At 37.8% G+C, this 18,734-nt stretch overlaps 1 protein-coding gene across 1 annotated transcript in view; it reads left to right on the top strand.

Annotated features, from left to right (window-relative positions):
* Window positions 1-18,734, top strand: part of LOC129268061 (uncharacterized) — a 44,168-nt gene that overhangs the window by 14,262 nt on the left and 11,172 nt on the right. Inside the window, exons 12-21 of the mRNA XM_064104992.1 lie at window positions 1,159-1,360; window positions 3,571-3,711; window positions 7,157-7,237; window positions 7,803-7,952; window positions 10,574-10,672; window positions 11,361-11,496; window positions 14,134-15,185; window positions 15,674-16,154; window positions 16,570-16,688; window positions 17,317-17,433. Of these exons, the coding sequence (XP_063961062.1) occupies window positions 1,159-1,360; window positions 3,571-3,711; window positions 7,157-7,237; window positions 7,803-7,952; window positions 10,574-10,672; window positions 11,361-11,496; window positions 14,134-15,185; window positions 15,674-16,154; window positions 16,570-16,688; window positions 17,317-17,433 (2,578 nt within the window). The remainder of the gene's footprint in view (window positions 1-1,158; window positions 1,361-3,570; window positions 3,712-7,156; window positions 7,238-7,802; window positions 7,953-10,573; window positions 10,673-11,360; window positions 11,497-14,133; window positions 15,186-15,673; window positions 16,155-16,569; window positions 16,689-17,316; window positions 17,434-18,734) is intronic.

Raw genomic sequence — 18,734 nt, 5'->3', positions numbered from 1 at the left:
AAAGAATGGCTAGCATTATACAAATTGCAAATAGAAATGAGTGTGATTTTACAAGATTTTATTGAAAGCAAAATTTTGTATAATAGCATGGATAAGAATATTCATGTTGTACAATATAAATAGTATGAAGAATGATCGAGTTTGCTATCATAAAAGGTTGAAAGAATTGTATAAAGCAAAAATTATAATCCATTAGTAGCAGTGCGTATTTATCCAATGTATGCCTTGCGATGGTAAATTTAATTGTGTACAACAAGCTGACTAGGAGTATAGGTACCCAGCAGGATGTGAAAGCCTATATGTAGTATGCCTAGCAATTGAGTCTTGGAACTCTTGTTGGAATGCTCCCCAGGGAGTGGAGAAGGGGGCATACTTTGTATGCGGGCATGCAAGGATCCGATGACCGGGGTAATAATATGTCTGTATTAGAGACGTTGTTCCGATGTATTAAGCGCTATATAAATGCGGAATATTGTTATTATTAGAAATATAATAGACTTACAGTGCTTGGGTACCAAACCGTTCTAGTACTAACTCTCCTGAACATTATAGTGTTTGCAGGGAAAAAAACTACATGGGGGCTCGGGGCAATTTTGCCATTGAGATCCTGACATTAGTGTTCAAAGCTCTTCACGATGCAACACCAACTTACATCAAGGATCTTCTTGTCGTGAAGCAGTGCCACTATTCTTTACGATCTTCCACATCTACCACCCTTGTGATTCCCCGTAGCAGGACCAAGCATTATGGAGATCGGGCTTTTAGCTATGTGGCCCCAGTTATGTGGAATAGACTGCCAAGTACTATCAGGAATATGAACACTCTTAAGACATTCCAATCAAGTGTCAAATATTACCTATTTTTACAATCATATTAGTGAAGGCCATGTCTTTTCCTCATATGAATGTTATGTTGATGATTTTATTTGTGATTATTTCCAATGTTTTTGTTTATTTTAATATGTAGCGCCTCGAGTAATAATCCATTAAAAAGTGCGCATTAGAAATACTTATTATTATTATTATTATTATTAAATGCTCCAAAAGCCATGGAAAAAAAAGGGCTCCTGGAAACCCCCATTCACTGCAAGGTTAAAGCTCATACAATGTTGCAGATTTAGTAGCCCCTTATATAATTTTTTTTTGCTTCTATGTTTAGGAGCAATGAGTCTCTGCGACGTAGCCCACCAGACCTAAGCGAGGATGACAAGGAGTATTACCAAGAGATACTAACTGAGAGAGAAGACATCGCAAGAGAACTGGACATCAGCGCACCTCTTATAAACCTGGTTGACAACCTAGTTAGGATGGGAAGTCTGTATGGTGGAGATAATCATATGATTGCCCAAGAGTTTTATGGGGTAAGTGGATGGATGGATGTCTTGGTGGTTGTGGTGGTGGGGTTGGTTAATGATAGTGTTGTCAATGATCTTGATGGTGGCGATGTGGTCGTAGTGGTGGTGGTGGTGGTGATGGTGGTGATGGTTGTGGTGGTGATGATGGTGATGGTGGTGATGGTGGTAGTGATGGTGGTGGTGGTGGTAGTGGTGGTAGTGGTGATGGTTGTGATGGTGATGGTGGTGGTGGTGATGGTGGTGGATGTAGTGGTAGTGATGGTCAATAACCTAGTCAGGGTGGTAAGTCTGTATGATGGAGATAATCACATGATTGCTCAAGAGTTTTATGGAGTAAGTGAGTAGTTGTCATTGTGGTGGGAATATTGGAAGGGGTTATGATGATGATGATGATGATGATGACATTATTTCAAATCAAATCAAATTGTTGATATGATAGTATTGATAATTGCTAATGTGATAATTTTGATATTGATGATTGGAATAATGCTGCTGCTGATATTACAATTGCTAAATAATAGCGATGATGGTGAATATGATGATTATGCTTATAAATGATTTATTGGTTGGATTGCTTAACTAAGCTAGTCGTACAGACTGTTTCACCCTAAGGCTCGTCAGCGACTGATTAGTATGAAGAACACAATTTTGGGACAGAATAAAGTATACAGAGCATGTGCATTAGGGTATAACATTGGGTTGACAGAGATGAAAGGGGTTACTAAAGGGGTACATGTGTATTGTTTATTACATCAGGGGTACTTAGGGGTCATTACTACATGGTTACATGTGAGGGGGGGGGGGGCTGGTGGGGCTATCCATATCCAGCAAGGAGGAACTTTTTCTTATGTCTACAGGTAGATATGAGTTCAGTTCGAGAGTTCAAATTGTTGTTTCTGTTTGCGGTGATGATGAAGTATTTCTCCCATAGGCAGAGGTTGCAGCGTTTTTTGAGTGGAGAGTAGGGTTGTGCATGGCGTACGATTCTCCAGGTTATCTTGTGGGGTGTGCCCTCATCTTTCAGTTTCCAGATATTGCTTACTGAGCTCGGTGCTGTGCCTCTTCTCTTTATCTTTAAATGACGCTTTGTGAGATGCATGTCTGGTTTTGAATGTGGTGGCGGTCAGTCCGATGTAGGATTTTTCGTCGTGGGGGGTGGTAACTTTGGCTTCGTAGATCACGTTTTTTGTTGTGCATTTTCCTGGTAGAGGGCAGTCTTCTGTTTTCCGGCAGTTGCACTTTTCGGTTTCTCAGCTTTTTTCTGTTGTCGATACTTTGTTGTTCTGTGCCTTTATGGATTTGCCCATGTTATCCATGCAGCTGTAGCTTATCTTTAGGGTGTTTCTGTTGCAGATTTTATGGAGTTCATGTTCCTTGGGGAAGTGTTGGTCCACCAGGGCCAGAAATCTTTTCTCGATGTTTGTGTTGACATTTTGGCTATATGGCGGGTTGAACCAGGTTATCGTCCTTTTCCTTTTCTGTTGGCTTGGCCTTGTATCCGTGTTGTTCTTGGGGTTGTAGGTGAGGGTAGCATTGTGGCCGGCTTCGTTCAGGGCTTTTTCGTATTCCGGTTTGGCATTGTTGAGTATTTCCTCGCTGCTTGAGATATTGGATAGTCGGGTTTCTATGGATTTGGGTATTCTTTTGGTGATGCTGGGTGGGTGATTGGATTCAACATGAACGTACGTAGGGGTGTTTCCTGGTTTGGCGTATGGCTTGTATTCCATCTTGGTCAAGTCGAAAGTGACATTGAGGAAGTCGGTGACTGTTGAATTAGCTGTGGCTGTTATTTGGAGGCCTAGTTGTTGAAATTTGTCGCAGAGCCGTTTTTTGATGCGTTCAGCTATGGCTGGTGGTTTGCTGATCACGGCTAATCCGTCGTCTCTGTAGAGGCCGATGTTTTCTTTGGGTATGATGCTGTTGATTTCGGTGAGGATATACGTTCCCACCATCTCGCATGTTTCTGCTCCGTCATATGAGCCCATGGTGACGTCAAACAAGTCTGATGAGTTTGTCTTTTTCCATGGTGTGTTGTTGTGGAACAGCAAGGTGTTTTTCGCTTTGATGATGATGTCTTTTGATTATGCTTATATAGACCATTGTATAATATAATAACTTTGATATACAGAGAGAAACAAAAGGGTTCCTATGTGACTTCCAAATCATGGCGATTGATTTACAGTCCGTCTCATCTTCCATCCCTTCTCTTCATTTAGGATAAAGTCCAGAAGGGCCTTCCTTACTCTCCTCCAAAGAAACTCATCGAGTTCTCACGGCGTCTTGAAGAGGAAAAACTTGTTCAAGATCTAGAGGATGAGCTTCGACAGCTTGAGACCGCTGAGGACGTTGAGCTTCAGGTAACTGACAAATCTTTCATGATTTCATTGACCTGTTAAATAAAATTACTATCAATAGCAAGTTGCAATTCACTGTTTTAAGCTAAAAATGAAAACATTATGTTCACATTGTATGGGCCCTACTTCCATTGTTTACTGTGCACTTTCCTCTTGATTTAATCTTTTTGAAGAAAACTGCTTCACTTAATATTACCAGACAGTTATGGATATAGCACTAAGTGTGCTGACAGATCGGACCTCTAGTGTTAGAGATTATTGTCACAACTTGTTATCCGGAGTTAAGGGACAAGTCCACCCCAACAAAAAGTTGATTTGAATTTAAACGAGAAACATCCAACAAGCATAACACTGAAAATTTCATCAAAATCGGATGTAAAATAAGAAAGTTATGATAATTTAAAGTTTCGCTTAATTTCATAAAACAGTTATATGCACATCCTGGTCAGTATGCAAATGAGGAGACTGATGACATCATCCACTCACTATTTCTTTTGTATTTTATTATATGAAATATTCTAATTTTCTGTTCATTGTCGAGTGAAACAACAATTAATTCCTTTCTGAACATGTGGAATTAGCATTGTTTAATACAATATGGTTCAGTCAAGTTGGCCCTTATTGTCAAATGTGTAAAATATGAAATATTGTATAATTCAAACAATAAAAAACCAAACAAATTGTGAGTGAGGGACATCATCGATTCTCTCATTTGCCAGTGACTAAATTGTGCATATAACTATTTTGTGAAAAATAAGCGAAACTATAAAATTCCATAACTTTGTTATTTTACATCCGATTTTGATGAAATTTTCAGCGTTAGGCTTGTGAGATTTTTCTCTATTGATTCAAATCAACATTTTTCTGAGGTGAACTTGACCTTTAACCACAAATGTGGACCAGATTTGAATTAAACCTGAGTTCAGCATACATGCCACAGAATATTTTTTTTTATCTTCATGTTCTAATTATTTTCTCCTAACATCACTGCCAAGAAGCACAAATTTTCAATTACTTTGATAAAAACATAAAGTCACTATTACAAAAATATGGATGGTCTTATACAACAAATTAGAAATTTTGTGATTTCTACAATAAGAATAATAATGATAATAATAATGATAATGATAATAATAATGATAATAATGATAATGATGATAATGATAATATTAATGATAATGATAATAATGATGATAATGATAATAATAATAATAATGATAATAATACATATGATTTATATAGCGTCTTTTCCATTTTTATTAAATGCCCAAGGCGCTTAGAAGAGAGCAAAATATAAAAGTAAAGAGAATTACAAGAAAGGGAAATATAAATGAGGAAAAATGCCCTTATTCCAAATCTAGTACCTGCTGGTGAACAAATGCAATTTTAGGTTGATTACAACATGACCAATGGGAGGGGTGTTGTTGTATCGTTGCCAACTGAAAATGTGACCTGCCACCCCAAAACCAACAATAAGTTGACCAAAATGAATTTTGAGATTTTTATTGGGCTTGAAAATTCACTTTTTAAGCTTAAAATGATATATAATACGTTAAAATTGACCAACAATAACCATTACAAGTGCTTGATTGAATGCAGAGGAAATTCAGCAAGAGCTTTAAAGTTGAATTAAGAAGGGGGTGAGTTTCCATAAATATAGGTTCTACATACAATATATAGTATATATAAGTTGTTCAAACACATATCATGTCACAATAATCCTCTGCCTTCTCGATATTTTGCTTTGAAAGTCTATGAAATTAGCCACCTGTCAGAGCCCGAGAGACGAGTGTACAGAAAAGTCACTCGGAGTGTGACGTCACCGGGGGGAATTTAGTATAAGAGGTGCCTGAATGTCATACAGAAATGCTATGCAGAGAGAGAAAGATAATTTACTTTTTTTTTTCAAAGCAACTCAAATCAAACAAATAGGACTGATATGTACAAATCTTTACTTTCCCTGTATAAAAAACAGTATGAATAACCACCATGAACTCTTCAATCATGATGTAAGATAGCAAACAGTGAGTTATTGAATGATATTTTCACTATTTCTCATTTATTTTATCACGATGTTCAATCAAGTGAGTAGCTGGAAAGTAATTCCGGCGGCTAGCTCAGCGCGCGCTGAACGCATAATACTAGTACACACAATACCCAGGCATTGAGTGTACTGTTATGGTCTGGTATGTCGACTTAGTTCATGGCCGTGCAGCGATCCCCTGGCGTTTTTTCTTCTTTTCTTTTGTCTTTGACTCCACTTTTATATCCTCTGGATCATTTCCACTCATAGCTCATTCCACAGAACAATCTTGAACCAAACGTATAGTATTCTTTCTCGGCCTTCTGAGTTGTTTTCTATATTTAATTACGCTAGGGGTCACCGTCACACATACAAACGCAATTCGGAAGTGAGTTGAAGACAGAAAGAATTAGTATACATCTCTATGGTTGAAGACAACAAGAACGGTACCGTAGCTCGACAGCTAGCTGCGCCGGAGCGGGCGGCCGGTCGGCACAAAGCAATTCCGCAACCAACTGTGTTTTTTTGCAAGAGCCGCGTCACACGCGGATAAATATGTCATAATAACACGTCTGCTACGTTATCGACTGGTGAGAAGATCTCGATCAAATTTCATATTATTCACCTTGAAATTATTCCTTTAGGGTCTATGGTATCATTCTGAGGGAATTCACATATTTGGAATAATAGTACGGCCACAAATATTTTAATCATTTCCTCTTTGCAAGTTCTATGGCTCGCAGATACAACTTCAACTGCAGTTATTCCATAGTAGTACACAAAACGGCACTGCCTTGTTTACTAAACCGGGACCGAATACCCCCCGGTGACGTCACACTCAAAGAACACCCGTCTCGGTAGGCATTGCAGGAGCGAACTCAGGGAAAATGGGTAGGGATAAATCGTTCAAATTCACTATTTTGAAAAAAGAAAATGGGGGGTCGAATCACCTATTAGTGTTTGGGGGGTTGTAAGGTTGCTATTAATGTAAATATCTCAATATTTGGAATCGTCTTCTTAATTCAACTTTAAAAAAATGAGAAAACAAAATTTGAAGTTAAGGGTTCACTCAAGCATGAGATTTGAATACTGTGTCATCTCGGTGACACTTTCAAACAGTCCGAAAAAGCAGTGTCCAAGAAACTCTGGTATCTTTTCTTTTATTCAACTTCACGACTTTATATTTTCACAGTATGAAGAAGAAGAATTGCTCTTTCAGATAAGCTATATTTTTTGGGGGGGTTTTGGAGACTAAATAACTATTTTTGCTATTTACAGAGAAGCTTACCTGGCGACTTATTGGTGGTTTTGGGGTGGTAGGTCACGTATATTTTGGGATTTATCCGCCTGTACATCTCAAATAAAAAGGTATAGTCAGTTGACGTCAATATGAAATTTGTATGTACATGTATTGTCTGTTTATAGGAGAAGTTAGATCAGCTTTACGACCTGGACAAGACACTTCAAGAGATCTCAGCAAGAGTTAGTGTTTTGAAAGACGAGAAGGTGAGCTCTACACTTGATGAAAAACATTTACTTTCTAAAATGAAATGTAACAGCAACATATTTTTTTGTGGACATTTTGTATTAATTTTGCTTTGATGTATTTTCCCATTGCAACATTGCATACTCCTCAGTTATAAATCTGTATATAGAAATGGAGAGTAGAGAATTTTGACAGGAAATTAAAAGGTAAAGAAATCAAAGAATAAAAATTCATATGCTCATAATCATTACCATTTAAATAATTTCAAAGATTTTTCCCGTTTCTCCTGTGTGGATGAAATGCCTGTTGCCAATTTGAGAATTTTGAAGATTTTCCATGTATTTTATTACAGATTTTACATGAAAACACACTACAATGACTAGATCAGCAGATCACACATGATATAATGATTTAGAAATGCCTTATGTTAGTTATAATACATGTTTTTTTTCTGTTTTAGAAGAAAATTAAAAACACACTTCGGAGGCTAGATCAGCAGATCAAACATTTAGAGATGCTAATAAAAAATGCCTATTGCCAATTAAAAGATCTTAGAGATTTTACATGTCTTTTTTTCTGTTTTAGGATAAAATTGAAAACACTCTTCAGAGGCTTGATCAGCAAATCACACATGACTGGGATGATAAAGAAATGGTTGCTAAGATTGAAGAACAACAGAGACAGTTGGAGAGGCAATTAACAAGAGTGAGGGCACAACTAGCACAGGGTACCAAGGTGAGACGTCTCTTTGTCTCTACTCTTGTCTGTTGTATGTTTGTTTGTTTTTCTTTTGGACTGGACCTACAGATGCTAAGATTGAAGAATACCGGTAACACAAATTACTATAAGATTTATGTTACAAGTTGCACAGGGTATTAAAGTGAGACATCTGTTTGTGCTTTTCTTTGCATATTTTTGTCTGTTGGACTGAAAGTGTGACTGCTAATCCAGAAAGAACAAGAGAGATAACTTAATATCTGAATAAAAGCCCAATAACTTTAAAGTAGAACTATATTGAAAATCGTAAAAATGGAGAATCATATATCAAATTAAAGGAGAAAATAAGGAGAACACGATGGTGTAAATCATTTATCATGGAGACCGATGGAACTCAGTTAATTGATAGTTTAAAGTTCTCTCTCTGAATGCTTCAAACACGCAGAATTACATCCGCGAAATTGGGGATTTTTTATGACGTCACTTTCTGTACGAGAGGCGTGATTGGCTCTCCAACATGAAGCTCCACTTGCATGCAAAACCTGTTGCAAGGGTACGTTTTCTCTACATTGTCACTGAATACTTCGATCCCGAAATGAAAGAAAACCCAGAAGTTTATCTAGATTTGGATTTTCAAATTAATGATTATGAAGATGAAGAGAATGATGATGAAGTTTCTAGCTCTAGAAAAACAAAGTGACGTGGATAGAGGTATACATTAGGGGAATTACGCCGGTGATTATGAGTCGGATAATTCAACTTGCATGCCGATTCGCTACCAACACATGCAGCTGATAGCTGCTCCGCGGGTCAAATCCGTGAAAATGAATTCCATCACGACCATCCAGACAGAGTCTCTTTCTTCTATCAACAACATAATGAGAATGAAAATAATGATATAACTGTACTTACAAACAAGTGAATATATCCGAACCTAGGCTGAAGGTAAATCAACTCAAGGAATAACAGCAGACGATATGCACCGACGATGAATTTCACGTGGCTGGGAGATTGCGGGGGAGATTGTCACTCGTTCTGTTAGATAAAATGTATATCTCAATATTTTGACTAAATTACGAAACTCGGAGAATTAGTATTCTACATAAAAATTAAGTAACACCTGGTACTATATTTTTTGAATTACGATAAAACCTTTTTGAAGCAAAGAAAATGAGGTGAATTAAAATTAGATATAAAAGATCATCCGCCTAGCTCGCATTCGATTGTAAACAATCAGCAAGGCGAGCACATAGAGTTGGATAAAGCTACGCTTTATCCAACTCTATGGGCGAGCAAGCCACTGAACTGAAAATACATATTTTCAGTTCAGTGGAGCAAGCTGGCCATGTGCTTTTGATTGTTTGTTTACAATCGCATGCGGCTAAGTGGATGATCCTTTATATCTTATTTTAATTTACCTCAATTTCTTTGCTTCAAAAATATTTTATCGTAATTCAAAAAATAGTACCAGGTGTTACTTAATTTTTATGTAGAATACTAATTCTCCGAGTTTCGTAATTTAGTCAAAATAATGAGATATACATTTTATCTAACAGAACGAGTGACAATCTATTCCAGCCACGTGAAATTCATCGTCGGTGCATATCGTCTGCTGCTGTTCCTTGAGTTGATTTACCTTCAGCCTATTTTCGGATATATTCACTTATTTGTAAGTACAGTTATTTTATTATTTTCCTTCTCATTATGTTGCTGATAGAGGAAAGAGACTCTGTCTGGATGTGGTCATGCTGCATGGAATTCATTTTCATGGATTTGACCCGCGGTGCAGCTAGCAGCTGCATGCGTTGGTAGCGAATCGGCTTGCAAGTTGAATTGTCCTACTCATCATCACCGCCGTAATTCCCTTAATTTACCACCATCCACGTCACTTTGTTTTTCTAGAGTTAGAAACTTTATCATCATTCTCTTCATCTGCATAATCATCAATTTGAAAATCCAAATCTAGATAAACTTCTGGGTTTTCTTTCATTTCATGATCGAAGTATTCAGTGTCAGTGTGGAGAAAACGTACCCTCGCAACAGGTTTTGCATGCAAGTGGAGCTTGACGTGGGAGAGCCAATCACGCCTCTCGTACAGACAGTGACGTCATCAAATTCGAGTCAATTCAGAGACCGATGCGAGGCATATTTCGGAGAGGCATTTTAGCGCTTTTTAATTGGCGATTTCCACCTTATGTATTATTTTCGTTATTTTTGAATGACCTAATGGTAATCCTCACATCATTACCTCTCCACTGATATATAATAAGGCCATATTCATAATCAATACATTTCTCCTTTAAGCTAATCTTTAAAGACTCTAAATTGGCAGCACAATGTAAAAATAACAAATTCTGTTTAAAAATTAGGGGTGAACTTATTCTATTTGACTCTGTCATATCTATATCACATTTTTTAAATACAAAAATGAATAGAAAATTGTTTATGTTTGCTAATTTGAGGGGCAAAAATGATTTGATTTTGACATTTATGGGTTAATAATGTTAATGTTTTTATATTTGTAGGAGCTTGAAGAGATCACAGCTGAAAATAGTAGGATAGAACATGAGGTAGCTCTGATGAGATCAGGAATGGAAGGGATTCATGTTCTTGTTGATGTTTTTATATTTTATTTGTAGGAGCTTGAAGAGATCACAGCTGAAAATAGTAGGATAGAACATGAGGTAGCTCTGATGAGATCAGGAATGGAAGGAATTAATGACATCAATAGACAAAAGGTCAGTATTTCAATAAAATTTTTAGTTTTGAGTAGTAACAGTACACCTTATGATGAGAATGAGAAACAGTAATACATTAGACTATGATAGGATGTTTCCTGGGCCCCATCTTACAAAGAGTTACGATTGATCCAATCAATCACAAGTATGGAAAGCCAGCAACGTCAACATTTTAATACATGTTTCTTCAAAAATATTTTCTATTTATGAGGTATATTCATACATTATGTTTTCTTGACAATTCAGTACGCTTCTCTTTGTTTTCAAAGGACATTGTGCAAATTTCCTAAAGAAAAAATTATGACACTAATGGATTTCCATAGAGTTACAATTGATTGGATCATGATTGGATCAATTGTAACTCTTTGTAAGAATGGGCCCTGGGCCCCATCTTACAAAGATATACCATTGATCCAATCAATCATAACTATGGAAATCCAACAGTGTCATAATTTTTTATACACATTATACACAACTTAATTTATTGTAAAAAACACTTTGAACCTGAAGGGAAAAGTGCAGTTAAGATGATAATAACCCTGTTCCTTTTCATTGATTGTTTATTTTTATGTAGTCATTTGACTAAATTATTGCAAGGAGAGATCACATGTGTGTGTGTACAATCATGCCAAAGTATTTTTTAATTTGCTTCATGACCCTTTTCAACGATCATTTTCTATCTTTCTAGTCGGCTGACTCGGCGAAGGAGAAACTACAGATGGAACGAGAGGTGAACCACGTCCAGTCCGTCATGAACAGTCTGGAGCGTCAACGGACGTCGCTGGCCAATCAGATGGACACGCTCCGTCGAACACAGGCTACAGGTGATGATGATGAAGGGTGGAATGGTATCTCATCTTACGGTAAGGGGGATGGGTTGATAGGTTTGCATGCTGCATGAGCTGTGTTGATAAACTGATCACCAGTCTCTCTGTGCTGTGTCGTCTGCTCAGTGGTTACTAATGCATTAATACTGCATCTCCGGGTTGAAGGAAGAATGGTGTTCAACTGTCTTTGGTTTTCAGGAATGAGCTACAGGATATTTCTTTATTCTTTGCTGACTGGCAAGTAGATTTTGTTAGTAGGGGAAGAGGAATGTTTTAAGGGAATGGGCTCGTTGTTTTGCATGCTGCATGAAAATGTAGAAAAAAAAATGGTTACCAGTCTCTGTGTGTTGTGTCTTTGCCTCAGTTGTACGTAATTAATGCATTAAACCTACTTGGAGAAGGGGGAGGGAAATCCCTTTGTTAGAGAAGGTATGGTGTTCAACTGTCTTATGTTTTTTAGAATATTCTCTTTATAGATTTTTGTTCTGTGCTACTTACTGGCAAGTAAATTTTGTTATAAGGGTAAGGGAAATGTTTTAAGGATGATGAGCTTATTTTTTTTGAAGGTTGGTGACAAGTTTATCTAACCCTGTTCAGAGGAGGGGGGGGGGGAGCATCTTGTTGGAAGAGAAATGTGTTTAACTGTCCTTTGTTTTCAGGAATGAGCAGGGGATATTTCCTTTTTCCTTGCTGTGCAACCCTACTGGCAAGGGAATTTTTTTTCATTAGTAAGGGAAATATTTTAAGAGGAGTGATTCATAGGCTTGCATTGTATAGTATGAAAGGGGGGGGGGGGGGGTGTGTAGGGAAATAGTGATTTTTTAACTATCTTCTTTATTCAATACAATTTTTTTCAGAAGTATTGCTATTATTTGCTGTGCTGCGAAAAGTAAAAATAATGTTTTGACTCAGTATTGCAAAGGGGTTTATAGCAGTTGAATGGTTTTCTGTGTTCAAGATTTATCTGTTGAAAATATCTCTATTCTGTGCTGTGATGCTTAACTTGGTCATTTAGTGTTTCAAACCTATTCTACTTTCCTGCAAATTTTTTTTCAAAAGTGCATTGAATATGACAATTTGCAGACAATATTTTGATGGACAGAGGTTGAGTCGATGTGCATGGTCTCTTAGCGTAGCAAACCTTAACTACTTTTCTGCAAAAATCTTTTACATTGAGCATAAAAAATGACAATTTGCAGACAATATTTTGCTGGACAGAGGTTGAGTCGATGTACATAGTCTCTTAGCGTAGTAAACCTTAACTACTTTTCTGCAGAAATCTTTTTAAATGAAAAATAGCAATTTGCTTACAATATTTTGCTTGACAGAGGTTGAGTCGATGTACATGTAAATTTCTATTTCACTTGCAGCCATGGATTGGAAGGGGTTAGGAGCATATTAGTATCAAGGACTCCTGTCTTTCCCCCATTGTAAACTGAATTCTCAAATCACAGGGATCACTGGGCTCTTGATAATGGTTCTTGATTTTCTTTTTTTTTTCAATATGAATTTTGTTTTGTCTGCATGCATCGTTTGATGGAGGCAAATTTGGGGCGCATTTATTATTATTATTATTCATTCTGCATTTCAAAATACATGAATTATAGTACAATACAATTCATCTAAAATATTTATCATCTCTTGTCAGAGGTAGAATTTTAATTTTAAAACATGCTTTAGGGTACATTCCCTTATGATTAAAGCAAAGATGCTTTGATGATGGGGTTGAAAAACCCAGCTAAATTGCACAAACTTGTGTGTAATCCAATATGCGGTTTCCAGAAATACGTTTCTGCAAGCTAGATAAATGCAAAGGAGTTGAGGAATGTGTTACTTTACACTTCGATTGCTTCTAAACTGTTTCTGTTTTCAGTGAAAATATGAGCGCCATGCCAAGTATACTGCCAAGAGACAAAAGACAAAATAAAAAGCATGGGGCTTACATTGTTGTTCTGCAAGTAAAAGGGAAATATTACACTGTCGATTGTAATTAATGATACCAAATATTCTGTCAGAAAATGTAAGTATGAAAAACTATGTTTTTAGATGATATTGGCCATATTGCCCTTTTATTTGCCAAACAATAACACGACCCTTCCCCCTCAGGTGCGCAGCGACAAGGCCCGTTTCCCTACTTTGCAATGAGATGATGATCACATATTCAAATTCAACCTTAGGAAATGCGTTTTGATAGTGGATATAGAAATGTGTTTTTAACTGCATGGGAAAAGTTAATAAAAGCAACCCTAGAGACATTGTTTTCATTGTAGTAACTCAGCCCTGTATTATTGACAAGAGTAAAGTTTCATGTAGAGTGGTAGTAAGGACGTGTAACAAAATGCCTAACATTAAGCTTTGTGAATGTTTTATGCTAAATGAATGCTAATCAGTCTTGGCATGCTTTTTGAAGATTGATGCAATTGAGTGTTTCATTGACCTTGAAAATGTTTTTAAATTTTGTTCTTTTGTATGATTATTGAAACTTAGAAATATCCACATCGAAGCAGTAAATGAACACTTCTAAAAGATGATTTGAATGAAAGTCCTTCAGGATTGAGTCAGTGATGGTACTGACTAGTGATTTGAATATAAATGAATATGAAAACATTGTCATTGGGTCTCTGTTTTATGTAGGTTCCAAAGGCAAGGTGGTCCATCGCAAATCATCCAGAGAGGCACTTCTCTCCGGTCCATACGCTGTAACCGACCTTGACACCCTGAAGTCGGTTGACATCAGTGCCCTACGCATAGCGCCCTCAACCCATGAGACGAACAACAACTCCACATTCGCAGACACGACTCTCGATGGGTACAGCGATTCAAAGCAGAGCTTCAACGATCCTATGCAGAGTTTTACCGATACGAAGCAGAGCTTCAGCGAACCTGAACAGCAGTACTTGGACACCAAGCGAAGTAAGCTGGATTCGCCGATGACTCAAGCGATTAGCCCTGGGGTGTATCCAGCGCAGAAGGGGCATTATAACCAAGGTGATACTATCTTAGGAAGTGGGGACCCCTTCGCAAGGTACAATGACTCTTATGACCCTGCTTTGGGAGAGTACTATCAGGGAAAGGGTGTTCCAAGAGAGGATAGTCTTGCTGGGAGGGGAGATCAGGTTGGGTATGACCAAAGAGAGTTTAATCAAGACCAGGAAAGGTATGACTCGGATATGGAGAAGTATCAGGGTCAGGGTTACGAACCTGATTTGTCCCATCGGAGTGACTTTGATAGGAGCATTGGTGATGCTGGCGGTAACGACGTGAACAATCTTACCAATGATTCCAAGGTATTGGATGGACAAACCCAGTACAACATCCCATCATTTGACGATGTGAACGATCAGTTGTTTGTCAGCCCAGCTAGGGTCGATGTCAATGTCTACAGTGGCAAGAGCAACCTTGAGCCGAGGGTTGCAGAGCAAGGTCTCGTCCAGGCGGAATACAGCAACCCAGTTTACAGTTCACCAAGCTTCTCAAACACCCCGCCCCAGGGATCAGCATCGACAGGGAAGGGGAAAGGGTTCTGGTCGACGAATTTGGATACGAAGGAGACGCACGTGTACCCAGAGTCTGGAGAACCGCTGTTTGGGGTGGAGAAGGAGGAAGAGGTGAAGAGGAGTATGGAGAAACCTGTGATGGAGCCGTTGCCTCATCCATACGATATGGATGAAAGCTTTGAACAAAAGGTGAGTCATGTGGGTACCATTGAAAAAAAACTAACTATGGTATCTTGACCAAGTTGATAACTGTGTACCATGATAGTTATATGTAGCATAATGGTAAAGTCACCATTATAGTAGGTTTAATACAATATGATCTGAGTGTTTCATATAGTTCTTCATAAGTTATGAATGACTTTAAGCAAGACTGATGACCCTTTTTTGTGTTATAATTATGATATATACCTGTGTATCTGATTGAACACTAAAGAACATGTTCCCGTAGTGCGTAAAGTCACCGTAACTGTACGCACAGCTTTGTGAAACATCCAATTCGAGAGTTTCACATAGAGTTTAGTCCATTTGGAAACAATATTTTGATAGATAAGACAAACTTTTTAGTGTATATTGTAAATCTGTAATCTTTTTATAACAACTATTTAACACTTATATGACACATATGTGTTAGTGCCATTAAAACTGTAATAACAATCATTCTATGTCTTGGTTTACAGTCTCCAGAACCAGTGCAGCCGCCACCTCTGAAATCACCTGAAGCAAACTCAGACCTCACACCAGTAGGTCTCTTCCACTATACCTCTCTATCTCCTAAGAGCTTTGATCACCAACCCACCAAGAAACAATCCTCTAAGCAATCTCTCGACCGTGCCCATAATGCCTTGCCCGACTATGCAACACAACCCCATGATGGTTATACGTCCCCTCCGAACACTATGAGCAACAGTGCCCCACAGGATAGGAGCTACTTCACCGATGTTCCTTCGGGAAACTCTGTCGGGGATTCCATGAAGGTCGACGGACCTGCTACTCTGCCGTATACGAGTAAACAATGGGATGACTATGCCAGCCAGCCGCAGTGGGATTATGGTTTCCAAGACAACCAAGCCCCGCCCTCTGAGTCGTCCTACAGATCGGATGACAGCAAACCAAAGGAACGCAAGACATCGCTGTATGGACCAACGCCATTTAGAAAGAGTAAGGCGAGACATGTCTTATTGCTTCATGAACTTCTTTTGATACATGAAGTTTATTTTTCCATTGTAAGAATTTTTTTTCAATCAATAGCTGACTTCTTGTGAGCTTTTTGAAGAAATATAAATCATTTTTGGGGGGTTCAATTATAGTATCTAATGTTAGTCACAAGAACAGAAAAGGTTCACTCTTCAAGATAACTGTTAATAATAGTAATATTTAGATGTGATTTATGTGACAGCTTTTTCGGTGGGAGGGGGGGAGATTTCATATGATAGAAAAGTAGAAAAAAAATTGTTGATGAATTGGAATCGGACCATGTGGCATGACACAAAATGGTTAGTAGACGAAGTGGATTTAAATCATTTAGTAATTTACCGATTCTACTTTTGTTGATTAATCCATTCTCCCTTTGTAGCATCCGCTGTCGATCCTCTTAACAAGACTATCCCAGGTTTCTCATCGGTGAGTGGAGTGACGAGAAGACGGAAACCAGGAATGGATGAGGAGAAGAAGAATAGGAGAAAGTCAGCGTCGGTAAGTCAAAGAACCTAATAGCTTCTTAATAGTTTTGGAGAATCACCCAAAGTGCATGCCATTATTCTAATTCATTACAAGATTATCATCATCTTCATTACTGTTATATCAGAAAGAAAAAAAGTCCATTACAAGATTATATGAATGCATGTACTCTAAAATATTTATGATATGAAGAATACATAAAATAAATGTAAGAATGTTTTTTATTGAATGAATTTACCAATTATACAGAATTGGAACTTACCTCTGTCTGTTCCTCCTCCCCCTCCTCATCATAAATAATAAATAATTTATCTCTTGATAGGTCATTTATAGAGGTGTTGTGGCTCAGTGGATAAGTCTCTGGTGTTGTGGCTCAGTGGATAAGTCTCTAGACTTTTGTACCATAAGGTCCCAGGTTCAAATCCATTGCAGCACTCGTGTCATTTTGGCAAGGCATTTGTCTGCATTTTGCCACTCTCCACCCAGGTGTAGTAAATGGGTACCCGATAGGAAGGAATTCCTTGAATGCTCGAGCACCCGATCAGGGAAGCAATTCTAAAGTTGGGATAATAGTTTGCGACACTTCGAAATAGTGTATTAAGTGCTGTATAAATCTTATGTGTATTATTATTAATTTCATCAGGAGCGTTTATTAAATTCTGGAAGTCGGCCTCATTCTGAGCCTCAGCGAGATGCTTTCTCTGATACTGAGATGGAACCTTCGCCTGTTATGACTATCAAACCTGGAAAATCACCAGTGGTACGTACAAAAAAACATATCCTAATATACTAATATTCATATCCTTTATATCCTTAACAGGACAGCTCCCTCTGAGGACAACTCCCACAGATTAAATTGCCCGGTAAACATTTCTGTAGATTGTATTCTGAATCTATAAAAAAAATTATCTCTTTGGCCAATAAGGGCTATTTGTGGAGCACTAAATAAAAAAATTATGAATAAATGAAATTAATAGAGATCACCTTGTTCTCAAAGCATATCCTTTAAAGATAAATTCAATTAAAGTTACTGTGGAGCTGTCTTCCGGGGAAAGTTGCCCTAATACCCATGCATATACTTTTAGGTACTAATCATTTGATGAGTTTATTTTGTTTTAGCCTGCACATGCTAGAAAATATGATCCTTTATTTTCATCAGCAAGGGTGATTTTTTAAGGTCTCGTTCAGATATGACACAACTTCATTATGTTTTCAAAATCATGACATGATATGATATCAAGAGTTTGGCAGTGCAACTCTGTGCAAACCAATATTGTGCTTACGTTACTACATTATTTAAAAAAAAAAATCTTGTTGAATTTGTACAAAACGAGACACTGAGATTTGCTGTGCCATATCTGAATGAGCCTATTATATTAGAAATGGTTTGAAAACATTCATAGTAGGGCGATTCCATGCTGGAAAAATCAGCCAACATTTTTCAACCTGCTGTCCAAACGAATGAAGAACTTCACTTTGCTTTGTGGTAATATCAAAGTACTGCTGGGTAGACATGCAAAAAACTGACAACCAACAAAAATATGTTGTCCATAGGTGAATTAGAGCTTAAAATGTTGCGTGTCGTACGGGACATTTCTGCGTCCCGTGCGACACAACATTTTCAACTATAAATCACCCATAATCAATTTTTTTGAGTTGGTTATTAGTGTTTCACATGACTACCCACTATAGCTTTATCTTGACAAAAAATATTTTTTTGCCCAAGCATTCTGCTAGGAAACTAGAAAATGTTGTCAAAATATCCCGTACGACACGTATGGAATCGCCCAGTAATTGTAGCGGGGGCCGTGGAACTGGAAGGCTGGGCTCCCAAATTTTTTCAATAAATGTAAAAATACGTAAAAATGGCAATCTGATTGTGTTTCTTTACATGGTCAGCTCCAGCCCCCTTCCTCTTTTGGCTCAGCCCTCCCACTTTCCAAACCATTCCGCGGCCCCCATGTTGGGGTAACTAAAAATGGGAAAGGGTCGTAAACAAGGATTTGTGGTCTGTGATATACATGACATAGTTACACAGCAACATATTGGTGGATTGGTTTT

This window comes from Lytechinus pictus, chromosome 9, assembly GCF_037042905.1.
Source record: "Lytechinus pictus isolate F3 Inbred chromosome 9, Lp3.0, whole genome shotgun sequence".
NCBI lineage: Eukaryota > Metazoa > Echinodermata > Echinoidea > Temnopleuroida > Toxopneustidae > Lytechinus > Lytechinus pictus.
The sequence above is the reverse complement of the archived record's forward strand: the minus strand, read 5'-3'. Positions and strand labels throughout refer to the sequence as shown.